General features: G+C 38.8%; 3 protein-coding genes and 2 long non-coding RNA genes across 5 annotated transcripts; 2 read left to right on the forward strand and 3 right to left on the reverse strand.

Annotated features, from left to right (window-relative positions):
- The first annotated feature begins 2323 nt into the window (after positions 1-2323).
- Positions 2324-3188, forward strand: LOC112185432. Its single transcript, XR_002930276.2, has 2 exons — positions 2324-2440; positions 2548-3188. It is a non-coding gene; the product is annotated as an uncharacterized LOC112185432 (long non-coding RNA).
- A 917-nt stretch (positions 3189-4105) lies between these two features.
- Positions 4106-6049, reverse strand: LOC112185431. Its single transcript, XR_002930275.2, has 4 exons — positions 5496-6049; positions 5249-5387; positions 5014-5123; positions 4106-4483 (listed from the first exon to the last, which is right to left on the reverse strand). It is a non-coding gene; the product is annotated as an uncharacterized LOC112185431 (long non-coding RNA).
- An 838-nt stretch (positions 6050-6887) lies between these two features.
- LOC112187292 lies at positions 6888-9171 on the forward strand. Its single transcript, XM_024326035.2, has 3 exons — positions 6888-7994; positions 8280-8465; positions 8639-9171. Exons 1-3 carry the CDS (start codon positions 7551-7553, stop codon positions 8915-8917), a joined length of 909 nt encoding a protein of 302 aa, XP_024181803.1. The 5' UTR covers positions 6888-7550; the 3' UTR covers positions 8918-9171.
- Positions 9172-9249: 78 nt separating this feature from the next.
- LOC112187291 (chloroplast processing peptidase) lies at positions 9250-11887 on the reverse strand. Its single transcript, XM_024326034.2, has 5 exons — positions 11319-11887; positions 10373-10510; positions 9870-9956; positions 9663-9730; positions 9250-9564 (listed from the first exon to the last, which is right to left on the reverse strand). Exons 1-5 carry the CDS (start codon positions 11781-11783, stop codon positions 9408-9410), a joined length of 915 nt encoding a protein of 304 aa, XP_024181802.1. The 5' UTR covers positions 11784-11887; the 3' UTR covers positions 9250-9407.
- Positions 11888-15977: 4090 nt separating this feature from the next.
- On the reverse strand, positions 15978-23754 carry LOC121051158. Its single transcript, XM_040513196.1, has 10 exons — positions 23742-23754; positions 22321-23551; positions 20186-20458; positions 20057-20101; positions 19247-19397; positions 19042-19127; positions 18057-18617; positions 17218-17821; positions 16318-16370; positions 15978-16221 (listed from the first exon to the last, which is right to left on the reverse strand). The coding sequence occupies exons 1-2, from the start codon at positions 23752-23754 to the stop codon at positions 22389-22391; spliced, it is 1176 nt and encodes a 391-aa protein (XP_040369130.1). The 3' UTR covers positions 15978-16221; positions 16318-16370; positions 17218-17821; positions 18057-18617; positions 19042-19127; positions 19247-19397; positions 20057-20101; positions 20186-20458; positions 22321-22388.
- Positions 23755-24695: the final 941 nt, after the last annotated feature.

Here is a 24695-nt window from a genome sequence, read left to right on the forward strand (position 1 = left end):
CTCAAGGATCGAATAAATCGATCGGTATGAAACTGCAAAAATCATAACAATTCCATACGAACTCCAAAATTTACATATTATATATCGAAACGCTCGTATCAACGAGTAGAACATATATAATACCAAAAACAGTTCCTTAAGTGGCCGGAACACCCCCGGAACGCCACCACAGACGGTGGTGCACCGCCGCTGGCCAAAAACTCATTATTTCACAAAACTCCCAACATCAACGTTCTTCATCTAAGCATGCTTGTGAATTCTCATAACTAGCTCGAAGTCAGAAAACAAGCATAAGGGGTCGAAAACTACCTCACAAGCCGTGAACAGTAATCCAATCCGAGTTAATCGAAGTTTCACGTGAATCGATCCAAACAACCACCAAGGATCGATCGACGAGGCCGCTCTGAGTTCAACCAAGAAGACTTGAAGCCTTGCCGACGTCGGAACAAGGAATTCCGACCGGGTCCGAAATCCACAAACTGAACTGCCTTGCAGCGCCGCCGTGGAGGAGAATCGGCGCTAGAGGACACCAGAGGGACGACCAGACGGAGGAGACGATCCTATCTGGAAAGTTTCGTCGCCGGAGACCGCCGCAGTTCGCCGGAAAAGTCGGGTCGGATCGACCGAGTCCGGGTCGGGTCAGTCGGATTATTTCGATTCTGAAGGTGCAGCCGAGAGAGAAGAGAGAGAGAAAGTAAACTTCCGAAAATGGAAGTAATGAAAATAGTAAGTTTCCAACTTGGGAAACTTCTATTTATACCAAAATGGAAATTCCTTCCAATGGCCATAACTTTCTCATACGAACTCCGATTTCTGCGTTCCACATGTCCACGAACTCGTATCGACGCGCTCTACAACTTTCGTGAAGGAAGTTTTTGGAGAATCCCAACGAATAAAAAGTCAACCTTTGGCAACCCCCCTAAAACCATATTCTTCAATTAATTATTCGCCCGAAACACTTCCGCTCCATCCACGAGCCACGAAACTGTCCAATAACCATAATTTAGATTCCGGAAAATCCTCGGAAAATAAATACGAATTTCCGGGGCATCACAACTTACCCCGTAGTAATATGCTTAGTGTGAAAAAATTGGCCTTGTAGGTCATCATTTTAGCCTTGATTAAGTCGTTCAACCCTCGAAGCTAGTAACAAATTTTTTTTTCTTCCCTAAAACGCTGATAATGGCTAGGCCACAACTCCAGTTTCATGACTACGCTTTTACGCCAATCTCCATCTACCCGCATAAATTTTTTTATTCTAGCATTGCTCTCAATTAAAATTTTCTTCTAAAATTGTCATGAATAAATATAGGGATATATATGTATATTCAGTTGACTACATGAATCAAGACCGAAATGATAATGACAATGGCTAAGAATATTAAAAAAATATCAACCTGGATCAAGGCGGTCAACCCTCATTTAAGCTAATTACAAAAATATCATTTTTCTGGAAACATTGATAGTGTGTCTATCACTAGTTCGGTTTTCAAGAGGTTCGCGACCACACTCTCACATGGCCAAGCTCCATCCACTTGCATAAAATTTTTTAGCCCGACATTCGCTTTCAATTAAATTTTTTTTCGAAAATTGTAATTAATAAATATAAGGTACAAATGTATATTCGGTTGACCACGTGGATCAAGTGCGAAAAGATGACGACAGTGGCTAAGAATTTTACCATGTGCTTGTAATATCCCGATAATCACATCCAACGGTTGGTTTGACGAATTTCCTTTTTGTCGATCATTTTGATTTTGAAATGTATACATTAATTTCTAAAGAACAAGTGACAATTTTAGTAGGCATATAGAAATTTTGTGCGATATAAGAAATAAATAAAAAATTTAAAATGATGGATTCAATCTTATCCATATATTTCTTGCGTAGCAATATGCACAATGTGAAAAGATTGGCCTTGTACACCTTCATTCTTGAGTAGCAATGCACAGTCGATTTCTAGTCTTTTACCAAAATACCTTTTGTCATTAAAACAACTTTAAAAATTCGATATTTGAGCCATTTGAGACTATACACTCATTTGAGTAACATAGGAATATTCTAGTAGCTTTTTTAGTATTTTTCATTGTATGTGTACATATCACACTATAAGAAATTAGAGCTTTCACGATACGAATTTACGGCGTGTGTTTTATTTATGGCACAATTTCAGTATATTTTTAAGGTAAAATATTTCTCCTTAGTCCTTTTAGCAGCCAGGAATATTTGATCACGCGGTAAAAGACTCTTGCTACAGGCGGTCGTCCTTTTCGTTTCGAGGCCGCGAAAATTTGAGCTAAAACTTAAAAACTCCCTCCATGATAAAGTTTTCTCCCGCTCCCTCAATTTGAGTTAAACAAAGTGGTGGAGAAAAGAAAAAGAAAGTCGGTCTCAGAGGGTCTTCCCCATTTCTGTCTCTCTTAGACAAATCCAAATTCTGGTTCGCTCTCTTTCTCTATCCCAATCTCTTTTCAATTAGGTTTAAAATTTTCAAATTCCAGTTCTATTTCGTCTCTGTAACTCTTCGATTATGTTTTTTGATTCCAGATCTGCGAGATTCAAGCAGGTAATAATGCTTGGGCTTCGAAATGGAGGCAAGGGTTTGGGTAAGCAAAGAGCAAAACGACATTGTAAGGTCTTCCGCGACAGCATCCAGGGCATCAAGCCGGCGACGGCTCGGTTCTCAAGGTCGGCGAGGAGAAGGAGATCGGAAAGCAAGGCTTGAAGAAGCAACTTCTCAAGGAAGGTGAAAGCTGGGATATATCCCGAAGTGCGGTGATCGATTGCGATTATGTTTGAATTCAGTCCATTACACCGGGATTTTGCTTGAGTTCGATTGGAGCGGTGATAGAGGGGACATCGATCAGTTCACTCGGACAAGGTGAGGGAATTTTTGGCCTTTCACTTGTATTAATGACTTGATTAAGTTGTGAGCTGATTCAGAAGAACGGAAAGAGATGAAGAAGAAAGCTCTGGAATGAAAGAGGCTGGCACTGGAACCAGGTGCTTCTTTCTCCCAGAAAATAACTAGGAATTTGAAAAAACAACATTGTTTGTTTTCTTAATTGCTTTAGTTGCATTTGGACTGGCAGCTAGTTCCTTCTTTGTAATAATTTATTAATTTCAATGTATTATTTGAAAGTTTGATTTGAATTGAGATATGACTTGGTGAGAATTTTTGTTCTTTACTAGCTTGTGCTCTGACTTGTTTGCCATCCACATTTCAACTTGTCGTGTTAATTTTGAGTACAAAATTGGAATAGACAAATACTGGGTCATATTGTTACACTAGAATTTTGGTTTGGGTACTCACGATTTCTCCTTGGTTTCTCAACAGGTTTTGAAGGTTAATTACTTTCACTTCAATTTCTTTTGGCTTTTAAAAGGAGAACTGAAACTTTGTTATCCCTTATTTGAACTTGTTGATTTAGTTATATTATTCAGTATCAAATTGTTATGCAAGGTGTTCGACAAAATGATTCTAAATTGCTTTCTTTTGAGCTCAAGACTTTGGGTTTAACCTACAGCAGGTTTTGGTCTTCTTTACTTATGCTACTAGTGATTGATCTTAATTACCAGTTACTAAAGTATTTGGGTAACAAGACATCACGGGAATAAGTGAGACTGGAGTGTTCAGGTGGTGACTTCCACCGAGGAGGTGCATATTGCGTGTAAAGAACTAAAGATGCAGTTGAAATGAGATTGTTTCTGGTTATCAGATGGAGACCAAAGAGGCTATTTTCGGTTACCAGATGGAGTATGAAAGGTACTGACTTGTGAGAATAGTCTAGACTGTGAAGTAGAGTCTTAAGTATTTAGATCCGGTTGTTTGTATTGTGAACGTTTCTGTAATATCTTCTCATCCCAAGGGATAAGTGCAAATACTATAGGCATTCAATAGTTTTTTGTTTGTTTGTATAATTACCATATGGCTTCAAGTTGAGCAGAGAGCACATTTTTTGGTTTCTTTCAAGTTACCCAAAGCACATTTCTTTCATGCTCTACTTTCCATCTCAAAGGAAAATTACCATAATATAATGCATGACATACTTTTTTCACATTAGATTACGTTGATTGCTAAATGAACAACGAACAAAATAAGTGGTTCACAAGAGCTCTATCAATGGCGAGAACTTCAATTTCACACACAATACAACATCAGAATCCCGTTTTCTGCAACTCTCCTTCAAAGACAACATACTGAGCATTTTGAATTGCAATTTCTACACTAAAAACAGTCTGCTTAAATATTTTAAACCCTTAACATGAGCTTACTTTATTATATTATACAATGACATTGCATATATTTTTGAAAGGAATAAAATTGTTTCAACAAATAGTGATTAAACTAAGACTCTTCAGCAAAAACGAATTCAGCAGGGAGTGGGGTCTTCCAGCAATCAAGTTACATACGCAAACTACCACCTTTTAACCTCCAGCAGTTTGCTTCTTTGCCTGCATAAATCCTCTGCTTTTTATCAACCTGGAATATGTAACCATTTGAAAAACCAATGAGCAATGAAATGCTTGCATTATATTTCTTGAAGAACAGTTAACTTGTAATTTGTTCTCAGATAGCATGAATAGAACTTTTACACTTTATCCATTGCCCGTAAAAGAAACTAAGAATCTATTCAAACGAAGATTAGAACATAACAATGGTACTAACATATCAGGAAAAACGTTTATTAAAATCTCAATACCAGACGAGTAAAGTTACATTTCTTCATGAGATTGCCAAAAATAGAGACCAAGAAACTGGAGATTTAACATAATTTCTAATATTACTAGATATTGGGACATAAATATGCATTGCAATTATGAAATATTAGGACATAAACGTGCATAAGAATATGATTGAGGCATGTTCATATATAAAGAAACAATTAAGTACATCAAAAACAAAGTCTGACTAAAGATTTATCAATCTCAGAATCATAACTTAAAACAAGATCACATGCTGATGGAGAAGAAAACAAAAACCAGCAAAAGAATTGAGCACAGCTACATTACATTTGGATCAAACGGATTAGTTGATAAGGTGAATCCATGACTGAAACAGCCGCTATCTGCTTCAAGGGTAGCTTCAAACACTTGTTTCACAATAATGTGGTCCAGCATTCCTGCATGGACATATTTCGAAAAATATAGAGAAGCAGGCAAGCAAATTAGTACATCAATGAAAATTCAGCAACTTGGGAAGAAAAAAAAGAAAGAGAATTACGCAAATGAGAAATTGACAATCCACCTGAAGATGCCCTTTAGGTGCAGTTTGCTTAACCCCTTGATAATGCTGAAATTGCAGCCTCTATATATAAGGTTGATTTGCCTTAATGGTTGGTCCCATATCAGCAAAACCTCCATTGTACTTCCAGTAGATTAATCTCCTACAATTGTTATATGTGAAGCAAGCAAAATGAACTAAATCCTCAAAATCAAACATGCTCATATACATGCATCCAATCAAACCAAGTCAGTAAGTTGTTAACACATACCAGATTATCTGGCAACAACCTTCTACGTTTACATTTCCTCAGTAGTAACCATTTTCTTGATCGAGTTGAAGTTAGGATAAACTTTTAGCCAGAAATTTAAGACTGAAAGATCTACAAGGAAATTCAAGACTATAGATACAAGGTATGTAATACTTATCCGCAGTCGGCATAGCCCCTATCCCTTGCTCTTGTCGGGAGGGAGGGAGGTGGAGATCCGATCGGGCAAGGTGAGGCGCAGCTGACGGCAGCACTTTGAGGCATGAAGATGACCCAACTCTCTGCTCTCGCAATGAAGATGATCCGCTTACTGGACTTAATCGATCAGACTTGGTTCGTTTCTCGCACGCCGTGCCCAATTTATTTTTCCCCGCCCGCCATCGGAATCTTCTTCTCCGTCACACCTCCAATCTTCTGTCTAAAATCCGATACTCACTACGAAACCAGATTGCCGGAATTCGATTACCACGACCTCTGCCCTATCGCGACCTCGACGATTCCACTCCAAGGATGGGTTGAAGAACTTGAAGGTTCGGGTTTCTCAATTAGGTTTTAGAGGGGGGGGGGGGGCCTCAGCTATTAGGTTGTGGTAAATTTTATTTCTACTGCACTTCGCTTTCTTTGGTCTTCGTTTGACTTTTCTTCACCGACGAACGACCAACTAACGGAGCCTACGAACTAACAGCGCACGTGACTTGCACACTGCTGGTGCAAGTGACCCGACGGTGCATGGAATCCTCTCCGTGTGTATGTATATATATATATATATATATATATATATATATATATATATATGGATGAATTGGTCCCTGTTGCCACCACGAATAATTGCATTAGTTTTGTCCATTGAGAAGCAAGTTGGTAAGCAACAGAAAACCATATTCAGTGATCGAGTTTTGCAGTTGCAGAAGATGGAATCCATGCCTATGATTGTTGAAGGTAAGCTTTAGTCCTTTTGTGATTGTTGTCGAGTTTATGTGCATATGTTGTGAGCGTGAGTATATGGTTTTACATTATAATTCATAATTTTAAGGGACAAATCATGATTTTAGAATATATTTTTTTTCCTTCAGAATATTATGAAATCCAGTTTTCATTGTAATCATAGTTAGTTTAGTTATAAATGTTGTTGCTTTCCTATGTAAACATCAAATAAAAGAGGGTAAATCTAAGACACGTACTGAACTATAACTAGTAGTCAATACGACTCCGTATCCGCCACCTAAACATAGCCCCCACAACCTCGTCAAACGCGTGTTACGCGCGGGTAACTGGACAACCAAAACGACTGGAAAAAAAACGTCTGCCGACACTTGGTCTACGAGCCTACAGCTTCGTCTTCCGAACCTCACGGTGTGTCTCTACATGTAAGCAAAAACCCACTGACTCACTCCACCAACTCATCGGCGTCAGTTGACTGTAAAACTAACACACTCAATCAAAGCCTTAATATCATGAACAACAAATGAAATGGTACTGGTAGTACCAGTATTCACGTCACGAAGGAAACGTCCCTTTCTCACTTTTGCCACCGACTATTCCTTCAGATCTCTCATCAGTTTCAGAGCCCCAATTCTGTTTCTGCTCCATAGCACTCTTAACACTTTATTTGCTCAAATTTTCTGTTTAGTTTGGAAGTTTCTATCTAGGTCTGATCCCTGATGCCTAATTTGGTCTGAGGCCTCAACTTTGTGTTTCCAAAATTTCTATCTGGGTCTGATCACTCCCATCAGTTTCAGATACCCAATTTGCTCTGTAGACCCGTACTTTGTGTCTCATTTCCCTCAATTTCTCAAAATTTCCATCTGGTTGTTAACAATTTCATCTCTTTCAGAACCCCAATTCTGTTTCATCTCCAAAAGGCTCTCACTTTTTGAGGTTCGTTGATACAATTGTCTGTTTTTAGCTTCAGAATTTCCATCTGGGTCTGATCAGTTTACTCTAAACACTCAAACTTTGTCTTTCATTGTCTTAATTCTTCAAACTGGGCTCTCAATTTTGCCTCCACCCATTAAAAAAAAAATTACATTTTGAGCTGACAATTTCGGCATTATTATAATGCACGCCAAGTCCGATTCCGACGTCACGAGCTTAGCACCGTCGTCGCCGCGATCGCCGAAGCGGCCAGTGTACTATGTCCAGAGCCCATCTAGGGATTCAAACGATGGCGACAAGTCCTCCACCATGCACGCCACGCCGGCCTTCAACAGCCCAACGGAAAGCCCATCTCACCCTTCCTACGGCCGCCACTCGCGGGCCTCCTCCGCCAGCCGGGTCTCCGGTACCTTTAAAGGTTCCCGGAAACGCAGCAACGATAAAGGTTGGCCTGAATGCAAAGTGATCGAAGAAGAAGGGGACTACAATGGGCTCTATGAGGAGAAGGGCATTTCTAGAAGATGCCAGATTTTGATGGCTTTGTTTGGGTTTATTGTCATCTTTTCGATTTTCTGCTTGATTCTTTGGGGTGCTAGTAGACCTTACAAAGCTCGGGTTGCTGTTAAGGTATATCGTCCATTAATGATTATGATGATGAAGACCATAATATGTCTTCCAAATTTTTATTGTTTTGGGAGTTGGGACCTGTGGGAATTGGGTCTAGGACAATGTGCTTGTTTTGTTTCTAATATTCCATTACTGTTCTATTGAGAAATGAGTTTTATAATCTTAATAATACCCTGTTTCTAAAGTCACATTAATCTTTTAAGTTTGGCATTTGGCATAGTATTCAAAGTATCTTTTTGCACTAGTATTCATATTCATGTTTATGGAGCGGTCGTTTTCTTTCAGAGCTTAGCTGTTCATAACTTTTATTTCGGGGAAGGATCGGACATAACTGGTGTGCCTACGAAGATGTTGACGATGAATTGTTCAATGAGGATGAGTGTGTACAACCCTGCTACGTTTTTTGGTATTCATGTCAGCTCCACCACAATTAGCCTTATGTATTCAGATATTGCTGTTGCAACTGGTCAGGTAAGATTTCTGGCTTCGATTATTATTGGGTATATGCTGTTGTTGTGATTGGATTTCGTAAACTAGGAGAGTAATCAAAATGAGCTTGAATGCCTGCAAACAATTATTCTTTAATGTAGTTTCGCTTCCGTGTATTGTACAATTTTATGTAATTTTGGTTGCAAATGATGCAGTTAAAGAACTACTATCAACCAAGAAAGAGCCACCGGAATGTGGCTGTGAACCTCCAAGGAGTGAAGGTGCCTTTATATGGGGCTGGGGCGAGCTTAGCAGTCGACGATACCAATGGAGGAGTTCCGATGACACTCGTGTTTGAGGTTCGGTCACGAGGGAATGTGGTGGGGAAGTTGGTGAGAACAAGGCACCGGAGGCGCGTATCTTGCTCCATGGATGTAGACTCTCATAAAACCAAAGCCATCACATTAAAAGCGAGTTCATGTACGTACAAGTGAGCAACTGGGTTTCACCTGATACTACTATGAATACTGCCCGGCAAATTTCTCTACTTTGTTTTGCACTTTCTTCATGGAACTGGCACAATTCTATTATAGTTATAGTTCAGTTTGTGATAGTGAGTTATATTGTGCGCCTTCTGCTTGGCATGGAATAGTTTTCACTCTTATCTTGTAATACGACGTTGCACACCTCTGCATAGAGGGTATTATACTAGTCGGAATTGAATAGTCATAGTAAGTTTTTCTTTCAATATCCATTTCCATATCCAAAGCACTACTGTAACTTGGGAAAATAATTAAAGCTAAAGCAAGACACAGTAAAGAGCACATTTGGAGGTGTAAAATAAGTTGCTCAATTTGAGGGTCAGATTTGCAATGTACAACAATAGTTAGGGCCTTCGAAAAAATTAGCCCCTGAGAGATATATTACACAAATTTCGAAAGAAAGAATGGGTCATGCACAATCTCTATTCCTTTTCATTAAGTTTCAATTCAATGATCCACCTTCCTTTGGTTGAGACGCTGGAACGCTCTCCTGCTTGTCAACAGCACAACCGGTCTCAAGAACCGTGGCGCCAATCCTTTTCAGGGGCCAGTACCGAAAGATAGATCGGCCTAAAATGTTCTTGGCTGGCAGTGGACCCCTAAACATAGACACAACTTAAAACGATCAATCAACATGAGGAAACTCAACATCATGAATAAACCAATGGGTCTCACAACTTGGTTTAGAATGCATTACCATACGTGTGAATCATAGCTGTTATTTCTATTGTCACCCATCACAAAAACAGAGTTCTCTGGCACAGTCTGTGCAACATAAACGGAAAGATGCAAAGTTAACTATTTGTGACTTTCTTTTACAACCTTATCAAGTTTCCTGATAATAGTAAAGAAAAGAAGGGTATAAAGGAAGAAAAAGAAGGTAAACTGTTAAAGTGATTCTTACAATAGGCGTCATATTATAAGAAGGTGGTTCAAGGATGAATTTTTCATCTCTCTCCACCCCATTAACTATGAGCTTCCCATTGTGGACCTGCAATCAGTTATCCCTCAGCAGTTAGATTCCATTATTTAGATATTAATGAAGAAAGAATCTACTTAGGAACATTGAAAAGATTCAGAGTACTGATAAATGTATTAGTTTTAGATGCATGTCAGAGTTAAATCTGCAAGTCCAGAAAGTCAGGGACAATGGTTAGTTCCGTGAGCTTTAAGTAACATTCAACTTATCCGGCCAGAGGCACCCATTGTTTCATGATTGAATGTGGGCTAGACAAGTAGTAATGGCATATTAGGAAGACATCCTGGAGAAAGTTGGTTGAGATTTCTCATTTCTTACATGAGAGAAAAACAAGTACTGAGGTTTAGTGTATTGACTAGAAGTAGAATAGAAATATGAAATTGAAAAAAGCAAGAGCACACGACACAGGAAATGCTTAGTAATCTCACCTCTACGGTATCACCTTCCTTCGCCACTATTCGCTTAATGAAGACGTCAAGGTCAGTATATCCTACTTCCTGAAGGACCGGTGGACTTTTAAAGATAACTATATCATTGGCACATGGCTTTCTGAAGTAATATGAAACCTGGCAATGTTAAGAATAAAACATGTTATGTATCTATTTCACCATATTCTCATCAAAACAGGCACATCACAAGTACAGAGGGCATATAATCCACTCAACTATAAATAAAAGTTCAGACATATAAAAGGTTTTACAAGCGATGGCATATGCATAAAACAAGAAAACTAGATTTCAATATCATGAAAACGAACATTCAGAGAAGCATCAGCTTCAAGAACAGTCAGGACAGGGGGAAGGAATTTCCATACTGTGGACACCCAATCGAACAACATAGCAAACTCTGCAAGGCTACCACCCAGAGAGTTTGATTCTCTATAGTTATGAGAAACACATTAGGTTCTAATCTACTCAATCAGACCCAAGTTCGTAACTTTTCAGCCAAGGCAATCGTAACAAAAATTCCACACATATCTGAATTAACTGGTAACAATATTAACTGATACAAAATCCCAGTCAGTACTACTGACTCAGTATATATTGCTTTCGACTATCACCTTGATCATGTCTACCGAGTCTAATTACCTGCCCTGAAATACTTTTCTTGCTAAGCTTCATATATCCTATTCCTTATCATCCTTCTCATCTAACCTAACTCTCAAGTATTCCATATCAAGCAAAAGTTACCCGCATTGCCCCCGAAAATGTTATCCATATTGTGGTCCTTTATCAAGCACAAGTCCGATGTACATCAATGGAAATGTTGCCATTACAATTTCAATTTCAAAACCAAAAACAATGACCAAACCTTAGCAAACAGAATCCATAAAACACAACCACACACACCGAAAAACCGAAACAAAAATCGAACCTTTTCAGCTACAATTCTATCCCCAACATCCAAAGTAGGATACATTGACAAGGAAGGAATAAACCTCGGCTCAGCTATGAAAGACCGAAACGCAAGCGATACTGCAATTGCCGCAAACACCGTCTTGGCATCATCAGTTGTTATATTCAACCATTCCGGCAGGGGCCCACTTTTCTTCTCCCCTTGCTCATCATCGCCACCGTCACCGCCGCCGCCTTCTCCGCCGTCTCCGCCGCCGCCACTGTCCAAAGACACCTTCTTTTCTTTACCGGAGTCCTTCAACGCACTGCAGACGAGTTTTCTGAAGTGGGTTTTGATTGAGAGCTTGGAATTGGGGGTTTTGGAAAGTGGGCGGAGATTGAGGGATGTGAAATTGGGGTTTTTGATGGGAATGGAGAAGTGGGTGTGGTCGGGATTAGGGTTTTGGAGGGAAGGTAATGGAGGGAAGAACTGTAGAGAGAGCATTCTCTTTGTCTCAAAAGTTTTGAGTAATTCTCTATGTTTGAAGATTGCAAATTTTAAGCTTTGGGAGTTCAAGCTAAAATGCTGGACCAAAAAACAAAATGCTAAAATTCCAATATTCTCCCTTAACTTTTGTCCAACAAATTTATAATCTTCTAATTCTCAGTTAACTGTTCATCGACTTATGAACAATATCGGCTGGAGCCAAGTCGACACTATGAAATTACGGTTTTGCCCTCCATTCTTTACTTAATTGCGGTTTGCTGTTTAGCCTGGGTATAAAAGGCGCTGAGGTGACAGAAGCGATCCTTTTTCCCTTTCTTCATTCTTGGCTGACCTCTGCGTTTTTGTTGTTGATAGAGTGAAAGAGAGGGAGAGAATAGGTGCTGTGTGTTGTGATCGTGTTTGTTTGCCTTTTATGGTTTGTTTCGGTGGACACGACCTTTTTTCTTTATCGTGTTTGTTTTCCTTTTATGGTTTGTTTCGGTGGACACGACCTTTTTTCTTTCTCTTCGTTTTTGCCTCAGCTCTGCGTTCTTGGGAGAGAGTTGCGGAGAATAGGTTCTGCATGTTGTGATCGCGTTTGTTTTCTTTCCATTTAGGGTTTGTTTGTTCCTTGCATGTGACTGATTTGGGGTTTAGGTGACGCAGGAGTTCATGATTTGTTTAAGTGCTCCATCATGATTTGTTTAAGGCCAACCACTATGGCTTGGTAGCCTATATATAGAGGCTACAACAAGTAACAATTCAAAACACAATTCATCAAAGAATCTCTATGATCATCCAAGCCTCTCTAGATCAATCCCTCTCAGAGCAACCCCTCTCTTTCTCTTACCGGTGATCACACTCCAGTCCTAGTCTTCTCAGGAGCCGACTGTCAGCGCCACCAAACCCTCTGTCAAAGTGCTTCGATCCTAGTCTCCTTGGGATCCAACGGTAGTACAGCGACCACAGCGGTTACGGAACCAGCCAAGCAAGGATAACACCCTCGCAAACCAGCTAAGCTAAAGTCATGCTCTGGCAAGTTCTCTCTACTTCCCAGTGATTTCGCTTTGCTCAACCTACAACGTTGAGTATCGACTTGGTGACACAAGACAAAGTCCTCCAGCACGAGGCACAGAAGACCCCCACGACGAGGTTGGTGCTCTCCTCATCTACAGTCGCTTAAAAGAAGTCAGGTCAAGGGACACCCCCGATGACCGCACACGAACGGTGCTGCCACGCCCGCGCAGAAAAGAGACTGTTGACCAGCTGTAACAAAACTGGAGCCAAACAGTTAGTAATTATGAAGGGATGTGCATGGCTACCTTTGCTAGAACGGTCCAATATGCACAATCTGCAATTCATATGGAAGCAAAAGCCCTTAGAGCAGGGTTATTGATTACAAATTCACCAGGATTGGAAAGAAATTGAAGTTGAAAGTGATTGTGTGAACTTAGTGAGTGCATTACATGTTGATGGAGATGATTTTTCAGACATCGGAAGGATCTTGGATGACTGTAAAAGGTATGTTAATGAATTTAATTTTTTTAACTTTCAACATATGCCGCGAAACAAAAAAAGTATGTTAATGCATTCTATTTTGTCGGAAAAAAAAAAAAAAAGGTACTCTATCAAAATATTTGTACATATAAATATAAGTCAAAGATGTCCTACCAATATTTTTATTTAAGCTGACGTCAGAAATAGTTGTTTTTACAATATTTATTTTTTATTACCACACAAAATCTCTTTTTCTGAAGCATTCCGGGGCTCCAAAAGGTTGGTCCTTATTGCAGCAGGAATAGATCAAAACAAATCCTTGACTTTTAAGAAGTTGGTACCTTTTCCTGTTAGGTTGTGGATTATTTGTTTCGTTTACATGCTACAGTAGGAATAGAGTTCTATATAAATCCTTGCTCTGGTGAATACAGATATATGTTCTTGAATAATTTTCTAGGTGTACTTGAGCCAATGCCATCGCCGTACTTTAGCATTATGTATTGGAATACCCTTTGGAAAGTAACCAACCTCGAAGAAGTCCTTCAGAAATTGAAACAAGGAACATTAACAACAGAAGAAAGACATACAATTTACGTCAAGCTCCAAAGTTTGGATTCCGAAAATGAGGTCTGTAAGTTACTGCTGGATGGAGTTGCACCACAGGAAGAGGAAGATATGATTTGGAACCTGTATTCTGGAGCTGTTCTTGAGCACATAAACTGGTGCATGGTGTTGACGCGATTCTACTTACCATGGTATAGACGCTGCCCCATATGTGGCACACATCTAGCCAGGGTCCGGGATAGATAGGAAGGGACTGCGAGGGTAGACACAGATGCCAACTGGTGCTAAAATTGTTGAGTTAGTAGTTTTACTATTTACTGTTTGTTATTTCAATTGTAGTGAATAATTATTAGTTGTTCTAGTCAATAGGAATCTGCCTAGTCTTTAGTTTGTTTGTGTATTGCCATTTATATCCGCCTCAGTCAATGAATAAGATCATCGAAGTAATGAATAGTGCTTTGTGTCATTTACAATTTGTTTCAATCAAATTATTCAACATTCTTGTATCAGAGACCCCACTGGGCCTGAGGTAGAAAAAAAAAATAAAGCTGAAGCTTTATGACTTGCAGCAGCAGGAAGTATGTCAGCAGACAAATAGTATTTGCAGCCTTCCATCCCTCGCTTCAATGGTCACTATGATCATTGGAGTATGCTAATGGAGAACTTTTTGAGGTCCAAGGAGTATTGGAACCCCCTTGAAAGCGGGATCACAGAACCCGCTGTTGGAGAGGTCATGACGGCTGCACAGAGGATGACAATGGAAGAGCTGAAGCTGAAGGATCTCAAGGTAAAGAATCACCTATTCCAAGCAATAGATCGTTCTGTCATTGAGACCATTCTGTTGAAGGTCACATCTAAGCAAATTTGGGATTCAATGAAGAAAAGTACCAGGGGATTGCAAGGGTCAAGCGTTCACAACTCCAAGCATTTCGTAGAGAGTTTGAGACTCTTAGAAATGAAATCTGGTGAGTTTGTTTCAGATTACTTTTCAAGGAGTACATCAATTGGAAATAAGATATGCGGATACGTGGTGACCAGATGCAAGATGTTACCATAGTAGATGAAATTCTCCGATCCATGACTGAGAAATTTGATTACATAGTCTACTCTATTGAAGAATCCAAGGATATAGATGAGCTATCAATTGATGAGCTGCAGAGTTGGCTGCTTGTTCATGAGCAAAAACTCAACAAAGATCCCAGTTGTGAGAAAAATTCATTGGCATGTAGAATACAAAATAGAAACCAAAACATATGCAAGTTCACATTCACCTGTTCACTATTCATTGTTGCACATTCCTTCAGTAATAGATGTGCAAGTATGTTTGGGATTAAGATTATTAAAGTAGATTTCTTTTCTTCCTGATTAGTACTAATTATGTATGTATATATCTTTACCAATATTTAAGCAAAATAAAGACATTCCTTTTTCAAAACAAAAGATTCACTTTTCAAGCTGTGATTAATTGCCCAAAAAATAAATAAATAAGTTTGATAAAAAAAAAGAAAAGAAAAGAAAAGAAGAATAAATAAAAAAAAAGAACTGTAAGTACAATGCTCCCCCGAAAGAGCAAACTATCAAGTGTCCACAGGGGGTGGCCTCAATTTGGAAGGAAATATGTGCTCTTTTACTTGCACAATGTGCTCTTTCATTGTAATTCCACTTCAAATGCTTAAACTCTTGAACATGCCACTCCTTGAAACTCAAAAAAGGGGTGAGCCAACGTTACAAAACTAAAGTAGCACAACAATCAAAGACATATGCAAATGAACCTTGGTGTTCAAGTTTGACTATTGGTTTCTATAGTTTTAACAGTATTTCTAAAAATGTGGGTTTATGCCACTTCACTTGCACTTGCTATGCAACAAAATTACTTAAACTGCAAGCTAGAGTCCCAACAGGACTACCTTCCTTGCACTGCTTCCTAGCATATAATGAGTCGTACATAATTTCCATACAGGGCAGTTGCCTACAAAAGAGTTCCACCTGAAAATAAATGCAATCTATGACTAAGAAATCTATAAACACTGGTTCGATAAAGCCAAGTCAGCAAGAATGCAAATATGTCACCATGAATCACAAAGGTGTACAGCGAGTTTCTGTATCCACCAATGCATGCAAGATGAAATAACAGGGCAAGCTGGACAAATCTTTTTAGGCTCAAATTGTGCACTCTAGAGATCAGGTACCCATCTCTGTGCAGTCCACAATGCTGAATGGCTTTTTCAGTACATATGCTAAACGCTGTCTTTCTTAGGCTACAGTTTAAGTAAATTCAACGCAGTGATTAGTATGATAAATAATTCAATGTGCTATTGATACACTAGCTGATCGCCTGTCACTAGTGACGCAGTTTCATGCTTCCCATATCTGTTTCTCCATGAAGATCATTTTCCTGCAAAAGAAATATTGCATAAGTTGTATATAATACATATGTACTTACAAAAGGGATTACTCAGTAGTCACATAATTGATTCTGTCGGATGTCTACCATCTGTTGTACGTCCTTGATCCTTCTCCGTTGACGCTTCTGCTTGGTGCTCACTGGAAAACAGTTGCATGGGGATAAGCAAATGTGCACAGCAAACATCGTCAGCTTTCATGTCTCACTAACTAAACAGATAAAATGTCTATGAGACAATGTAGCAAACTAAGAACTATAAAAAACTTGCACACAATTGTGAAAACCGGGATGCTTTCCTCTGGTTTCCGGTTTCCTTGATTTTGAGTTGATTTTCAATTTGTTGTTGTCTTTCCTATCCTTAGTTGACAGCATCTAGGTTTCTAATCAGACTATAAGAAATTGGTTATCATCACTATCCTGCTACCCCACCCCGCAAACTTATTCAACATGCACTCCCAAATTTGTAAACATTCCAAATGCATTCCCTCCCTGTTCTTAAATGGCACATGTTATTTCAAATGTTAAAATGCAATCCACCAATTGAAAGTGCCTTTACATGTCATCAAATTATCTTCAAGTTTTTCGCATTACCATATATTACTAATAGAGTAATAGGCAATCAACCACAAGTTCTGTAAATGAAACAGAGAAAAAAACACTATATTACATTCAGATAAGTGCCAGCGTCTTGCTTGCACAATCTTCACCCATCATTATGTGCTGTATCACAAGTTTCTAAAACGCATTTTTTCTTTTCAGAATCTTTACATCTCTAAATCAAATAAACGATTGATAAATACTTAAATAGTGGTTCAGCTAAAACACCCTTGGATATTTTGTTTTAGATCTTTTCATTGGTATGACAACCCAATAGTATCATGCGCAGGCGATTCAACCCTTCTTGGGTCTGAGAATCTAAATGCAATCTAATTTGAAATGCAACGTACCAAAAACAAGTGATGGATCGTCAATTGGTAGCTCACTTACCCGGTTTCGGACGCAGAGCGCAGAGCTCCTTTCAACTATCGGATTGAATTTGAGGGCCGCTGTTTGCCGATCTACGGCGACTTGTGGGAAATGTACTGCTCCGAAAATCACCACACTTCAGATCTGATGTCTTCAAGTTCAAGCAGAGGACGACTTCCCAGATATCTAAACGATTGCACGTGCACGGCATGTGCCAGTAAAACAGATTTACTTCCCAACTGTATTGCACGCTGTTAATCCCCCAGTTGGATATCCACCTCGGGTGGTCAGCAGACATTCTGGAAGATGAAATCTAAATAAGCACAGAGAACGATGCCAGTGACAACATCCATCAAATGAGCAATATTACTCTGTTTCAGCCAGGCCATTATACAATATGAGATCAATATATGACAAGACATTATACTGGCAGTTTCATAATGCTGGACGGGCAAGGAGACAGAGATGGATGCCTCAGACGATATTCTGCCAGCCTTCTTTCATTTCTTTCTTGACTTAGTTGGAAATGCAATGCAACCAACTCCTGTTCTAGTTCCGAAAGCAGCAATATTGCTTAGGAGCTCTTGAGCCTGTACATAGGTTTTTTTTTTTTTTTTGAAAAGGCCTGTACATAGGTTTTATGTAACAGAAGATTAAAAAATAAATGATTTATATCAAACATTAAGTGGACAATGTCACATTGCTCGCAAACTACATATTAGTACGCTAGGAATCCAAAAGTCAAAAATTTACAAAATGTCCCCTAGGTTAATTTTAGGACTTTCGCTCGCTTGTTGAGCTGATGATTTAGGAAATGCTGAAATAGAGACGATAAATTAAACAATGTTTAGAGAACATACCTTGTAAGGAAGGCATGCTGGACTGGAGAATTTAGTAGCATTTTTCTCAATTGCATTTTCCAGAATAGCACGTAGCTCTATTTCTTCAAGCAGCTGCTGTTCCAATCTTTGTAGCTATAGTAGAAGCACATCCATTGGTGACACTATGGCAAAGATGTCCTTAAATATATAAACAGCTCTAAGATACTGGAGGAGATTTGAACAATCAGACGCTCGCTAGTGGAATATGAGGAATTTCACGACAGTTCAAAGACAATACACGATTGCTGAAAACGGGTCTAGCATACCAATAAGTACCGTATCGAATATGAATCCCTCTAGTTGATGCAATTACACAACTGCCTCCTAACTAACACATCTTATTGAAATTTAAAGAAATTCCTTTTTCAAGTACTATTATTCCTAAACTTTCACATGAACCCCTTAGAAATGCGAACAGAATAGTAGAAAAGAGACGCATAATTTGCTCGTTGCTTCCATCCTGTTCAAGCTGGAACTTGTCGGGTATGAACTTTTATTGCAGGATCCAAGTCGTTCAATACCTTCATCAAGATTACTCACCTAAAGATCAAACAAAATACCGAATTTAGGAACTGTAGTTTGACCACTAAAGAAAAACCAAACATACTACAAACAATGAGAATAAAGTCATATGAATTTAGTATTTTGGACCAAGTTACGCATAATCCATAAGCAACAAAGATTTCCCTAGAACGTGCTACGACCCATATGATTTCCTCAAATTCCAAAGATTTCAGCTCTACAAATTCTGAGCGGATTTGGAATGCAAATTCCTAGAAGAGAGTCCATGTCCTAAATTTACTAAACTAAACCGGAAATATCTTTATTAAATAACAGTAGACTTCACTTGCAAATGAATAGAACAAATTCATTCATTTCCAGATCAATCGAATTCACGTGGTTCCCAACAGAACATTTTAGAAATCCAAAAGCATTTGCCTGGAAGATGTGCACCAGTACTTACCTTTGACAACGAGTCATCTTTCACAACCTCTGACTGAAATTCAGAATGATATGCTAGAATGAGAATATTTACAGAAAGAATCAATTCTGCAAAATGCAACCAAAGAACAAAGAAGAAATCATTACAAAGGAAAAGCTCAGAGATCCCCTGCATATATAACTAAAACAAGAAAGAGTAACTACAAAGAACAAGAATGCAGCCTTACTTAATTTGCACAATCGATGAGTCACACATCATCCTGCGATCATGGGGTTTGGCTTTAACCACATAAAGCACATCCAATTGCAGAAACAGCTTGGCTTCTGGCACTAGAAGACCAGAAGCTATACGCAGGTACAAACAAGCTTTTGCAAATCCTGCAAATCCACTTCAAAGGTAAAACATCTGGCTCTTTTGCATTTAAAAGTTTAGAAACTTCAAGATGCTTTGTGTCTGACTATCTTAGTATAAATTGGAGACACCCCACATGGAATGCAGAACTAGAAAAAGGAATGTACACTTGTGAGGCCACATAAAGACAAGCAATCTCATGAATGCTTTATTAGAAAGTTTAGGCATTATGTCTAATTGATTGATACTGCATTACAGAGGAGGGAAAAGAAGAGGCCAAAGATACTGCTAATCAAATGTTAAGGTTATTCTTGTTATTTTAGGAACCGAGCACAAAATGATTTCTAGCTTTACTGCTGCTTCCATCAATAACAGTAAGTTTTAGGCATCATCAAAATCATACTTCCTTAACAAATGACCCAAGACTGAGCATATGGATAAGTAATAACTATCAGAAATACAATTGAGGACTAAGGATGAAGATTGAGTCCACATTTCTATCCATAGAAAGAATTCAAATGCTTCATGATCTTTTAGCACAACATATTTTACATTTGCTGGGAAGTTGTTCTCAGTTCAATAGTGCTAACAATTTCTTTGTTTGAAGCAATTTTATCTTAATAGTAGAGCAGCATTTCTCTTGAAAATGGTAAACAAGAAATGAAAAGTAAAGAGAAGATGGTACCAGACCCATTTCCAAAAGCAACAGGATCGTCGTTTCTTTCGATTTCTGCTTTGACAGATAAATACAAAATAATGATCACAATGCACATAATGCAAACTAAACTTTACAAAAATTTGGTGACATTCTTACGTTGGTATTAACGGATCTGGATTTGCAGTCACAAAATCAGCAATCCTGCAAAATATTCATATTCAATCTACTAGAAGATAACTAACATTATATAAACTATAAAGAGAATCACCTCATTTTTCTTACATGGCTAGAACAAACAAATTTGAAAGATATTCAATTCCAGTTCCTTTTACTCTAAAACTAGGTGCCTCAAAAGGTAATTGAAAAACTAACACACTCTTTGCAGCATTGGGAAGCAGGTTGGAGGCGTTCAACAGATTTTAGTTCCTCCTGCCCAAGTGAAAAAGATTAATGAGCTTGTTAACTTTCCACAGAAGCTAAGAGGCGAAATCAAGAAAATTTCCAGTGAGATTATTATTGCATAATATTTCAAAATATCCTGCTTCTAATCTGAACATAGGTTTGTTTACTATTACTACTATTAATTTATGCAGCAGAAGAAAGCTACCACCTTACCAATAGCAGGAATCTGGTTAAAGGTCTAAGAAGGAAGATTGAGAGGTATAAAAGTACACTTTTGGCAAGTAGCCTTCATAGGCTTTTCCTCATTCATTTCAGTCCCTGATTGGGAACCTATAATTTGATAGTCCACTATGGAAAAAAAGGTGGCTTCCAGTAAATAATCATAGATCAAATTGAACACAAAGACCATTCTGATGTATTGGTCAACAAAATATATCCATATTATTCTTTGACCAGGTTAAACACAATTGGAGGTATCAATGAAGTCAATCAAAACCTGACAAACACGTTGTGTGTACCCATTGACTGGAGAACAGATACCAGCCACAATGAAACAGAGCACAATCATGCACTTGGCCTACATTTTTATAATTCAATATCACCAATTTAAACCAGAACAAGAAGCAATAATTCAGAGAGCTCACTCTCCATGTCGTTTGCTGCAAAAGGGTGGGGTTTATGGTGCTAAACAAAGTTGACTATAGCTCTATAGAAGACCAAAATTTTCCAACAAGACAAACCGAAGAGAATCATTCACCAGATGAACCTCTAAGATTACTATCGAAGAGGGTCTGAAGCTTTCAAGTTTTTTAGTCCATAAAAAGTAATTATGACTAATCTCCTATGCTCTTTAGTTAAATTCTCAACTCCATCCTTAAACTTTAAAGCGACTGCTAAGCCAACATACAGTCTTAGCTATAAGAACACTTCCTCAGCAATGGTCTTACAGTTCACAGAGATGGAAGTCCTACCTTTTCAGTTTGACATATTAAGCTAATGAAATCAAAAGGGTATCCTATACTACCTTCTGGAATCTAGAGTAATCAATGAACCCTCACCTGGCGTACAATTGTATTATGAAATTTTGCCTTCTACTTCCAAATATAATTATCCTGATGGTATTAGAGAACAAATTCTACAGTGTTCTTGCATCATCTATATCTTGAAACTGAGAAATCATAAGTAGGAGATTTGATAGTAACAAATCAAAACCATGAAGCAATTTAATTTGTTTCAATCCATAAACAAATTGGTTTTTACCAGAATAGCAATAGGCATGTGTCTTATTAAGACAATGACTAATGATTCTTCCACTAGTTCATGCTCAATAAACATTTTCACACCTGAAATGCCAAACTTAGAAATTCCTTTCCTATCCCTTTTGTGAATTCAGTAATCACACACACACGTACACCCCAATTTCAAATAACTAAACTTTCACATTGAAAACAGCTTGCCTATCACTCTTCAGATTACATTCAAAACTTGAGAACTCAATAATACTCAACATCCACAAATGAATATAGAACTGCAACAACACATATAAAAGACAGATAGAAAAACAAACCAGAAGAAGTGGTAAACTGATGAACTTATAGAATTGCAGAACTGGTAAACTTATAGAAACCAGAAGAAAACCTAATTAAACCATTAATGATTAGAGGTCACCCGTAATGGATACAATAGAACAATAGAAGTGATTACATGGGAAGATATCAATCACCCATATTCTCTCTGCTGAAATCGGGTTGCCTATAAGACAGCTGAAAGTCCTTGTAACTTTGCCAACAAAATATAAACATTGCTTCCCTAATTAAGATCAGGCCCCATTAACAGTAGTATAATGGGAAAGCAACTACCCTCAGAATAGCAATAGGGATATGACTTACTAAGTTGATGGACCAAAATCAAGGTTCAGCAAGAGTAACGCATAAAGAGCTAGGTAACACTTGAAAAGCTAGAGGACGAAACACCCTAAAACCTCAGGGTGTTTGTCACAATCTTCCTTGGTCTGGTACTCCAAAACTTTAGTTGACATGAACTGAAACGAAAATATCCACCACCAGTCATCCAGGCAGGTAAATGTAAATGGCACTAGAACAATCTTCTGGGTCCCCGGCTCATATACTGTGTAATGGTCGTTCTCTCTGCCCCGGCTTCGGGTGAACCTGCTCAAGATGAGACAGACGGTGTGATCCCGGAGATGAATGAAACTGTACTCAGTAGGTTCTGTAAACTCAGGAGGCAAGTGTTCGATAGACAATTTGCCGAGTTCCACTACTTTCTCTTCAAAGTAAAACATAAGAAAGAGCTGTATTGCATTTTCATCAAATGCATATGTGAACACCAACTTCAAGTTATCTAGGTCCAGTGTTAAAGCTCTGCCATGAAAGGGAGTGCGAGCAATGATTGTCCCATTTTTTGTCACAAAACAGCTGGATAATTTTCTCCATCCTATGTGTGGCTGCGCAACATCAAAACAGAATACATGATTATCAGCATGTTCCTGGATTGCCTGCTCTTGTGACTCCTGCATTGCCTGGTCTAGAAACTCCTCCAGTGCCTCGTCCTCGTCCTCAGACTCCGAGGACTCGTCAGAGGACTCGTCCTCAGACTTACACCCTGAAGCCCCTATGATTCCCCTGCTCGAGACTATTATTTTGGTTCCACTAACTATATAGGAGAATGGAGCAAACTTGAAATCCGGATTGTCAAGAACTAAAAATGGAGGTTCAGCCAGTGGAGTCCAATTGCTATTTACGGGATCAAATACCTCAAAGGCGGGATTGGCTGGTGCGGGTTCGAAGATGGGCTTACCAGAAAGAGAGTAGCGCTTTCCGTTGAGCTCCACCAGCAGGGGCCTATGTTTTCCTTGTCGGAAGGAAGCCTCCTTCTTCTTGATCTTGAAAACTTCAGGTTGAGGTTCCGGGGAGTCACGCTCCCTAGTGTCGAAGACATACAAGTCTTTGCTACAATTCCTCTCAAGGGAACCGTTATCTTGGATCCTGTTGCCGCCGGCGAAAACAATCTGGGATCCGAACACTCCACAGCCGGCGAAAGCCGGGAGGTGAAACCCCTGGTCATAAGCCACTTGCTGCAATTGATTGTTCGCCCAGGTCGCTCAATTTGATGGCGCGGATGTTGTAAGAATTGTAGACCCCTTCCATCTCAGAGGTGCATATATACAGAGACTTCTGTAGATCCTCGTCGTGCAACTTCAACGGTGCTTCTCCTGCCTCTCTGCGACATATAGATAACTTAGCCTTCCTCATCCCAGGCCAAGGGCAAGGGTTATTCTTCCAAGGCTTACCCTTAAGCCCCATGTTAGAGATCTAGAGAAATGGACCAAGGGTTTTATCCAGGTCAGAATACTGAAAATGAATAACCTGAGAACGACATTAGTATCCATTCTGATGAACTACAAAGCCCACTATCTTGTGCTGACATCATCGTGTTACTGTAGATATGTACACGTGTCTAGAATTCCAGTTCCTATTTCCATTTCGCTCGTGGTATTCCTTTGCATTTCCATTCCCTTGTAGAATCTAGTTTGCTGATGTTTTCTGTATCAATGAGAAATGCTGAAACTTTAAGCTTTTCTCCTCCTTCCCTTTTGCTGTTCCTATTACATACTTTAGGAAGTAAATTAGACTCAAAACTTAGATTTGCAAATTGACGAACCTAAGATAATAAAGAGTTTCAGAGCACTTAGGCGCACTTGTACTAATAGAAACATACAACTAGATGGATTAAATGATATTTTAGTGAAATGTTTATAACAAATATCAAAAGCTGAGAACGTATTTAGAAATTAAGTAATTTACATTATCAATGTAGAGTAGTGTTCACCTGGTCAGCTGCTGACCAAAGAATTTATACTCAATAACCCTTAGATTTACATCCAAGGGTGGAAAACAAAACACCTAAACTTAATAATAATTCTCTCTGCCATTGGATTTACATCCAAGGGTGGTTGAGCATTATTTTCTTGGTCAATAACTGACCAGGTGAACATTTTTGTATCAATGTATAGATGAATTTTCGACAAACTAAAATAAAGTCTAAGATAAAGAATTGACAGGAAAGTGAATTATGCCAATGGGCACGAAGGAAAAAAAAAAAAGAGGTCACTCGTAGTTGACTAATTTAGAAAATAGACAAGAAATGGTCGGTTGGGTCAAGGTCAAGGGGGTAAATTAGTAAAACTGAAAGGAACTTCCAGGTGTCATGTCTACGAGTGGTCCTTTCGGTGAACCCGCAGAGC

Source organism: Rosa chinensis, chromosome 2 (genome assembly GCF_002994745.2).
Source record: "Rosa chinensis cultivar Old Blush chromosome 2, RchiOBHm-V2, whole genome shotgun sequence".
Taxonomy (NCBI): domain Eukaryota; kingdom Viridiplantae; phylum Streptophyta; class Magnoliopsida; order Rosales; family Rosaceae; genus Rosa; species Rosa chinensis.

What these genes read in the sequence shown, in the direction of transcription:
- LOC112187291 (XM_024326034.2), bottom strand. Translation starts at nt 11,783, where the DNA reads ATGCTCTCTCTACAGTTCTTCCCTCCATTACCTTCCCTCCAAAACCCT. An exon ending in AGGAAGGTGATACCGTAGAG is followed by an intron (nt 9,957 to 10,372) that starts GTGAGATTACTA and finishes AACTGATTGCAG; the next exon opens with GTCCACAATGGGAAGCTCAT. An exon ending in AGCTATGATTCACACGTATG is followed by an intron (nt 9,565 to 9,662) that starts GTAATGCATTCT and finishes GTCTATGTTTAG; the next exon opens with GGGTCCACTGCCAGCCAAGA.
- LOC112187292 (XM_024326035.2), top strand. Translation starts at nt 7,551, where the DNA reads ATGCACGCCAAGTCCGATTCCGACGTCACGAGCTTAGCACCGTCGTCG. An exon ending in AAGCTCGGGTTGCTGTTAAG is followed by an intron (nt 7,995 to 8,279) that starts GTATATCGTCCA and finishes GTTTTCTTTCAG; the next exon opens with AGCTTAGCTGTTCATAACTT. An exon ending in TTGCTGTTGCAACTGGTCAG is followed by an intron (nt 8,466 to 8,638) that starts GTAAGATTTCTG and finishes CAAATGATGCAG; the next exon opens with TTAAAGAACTACTATCAACC.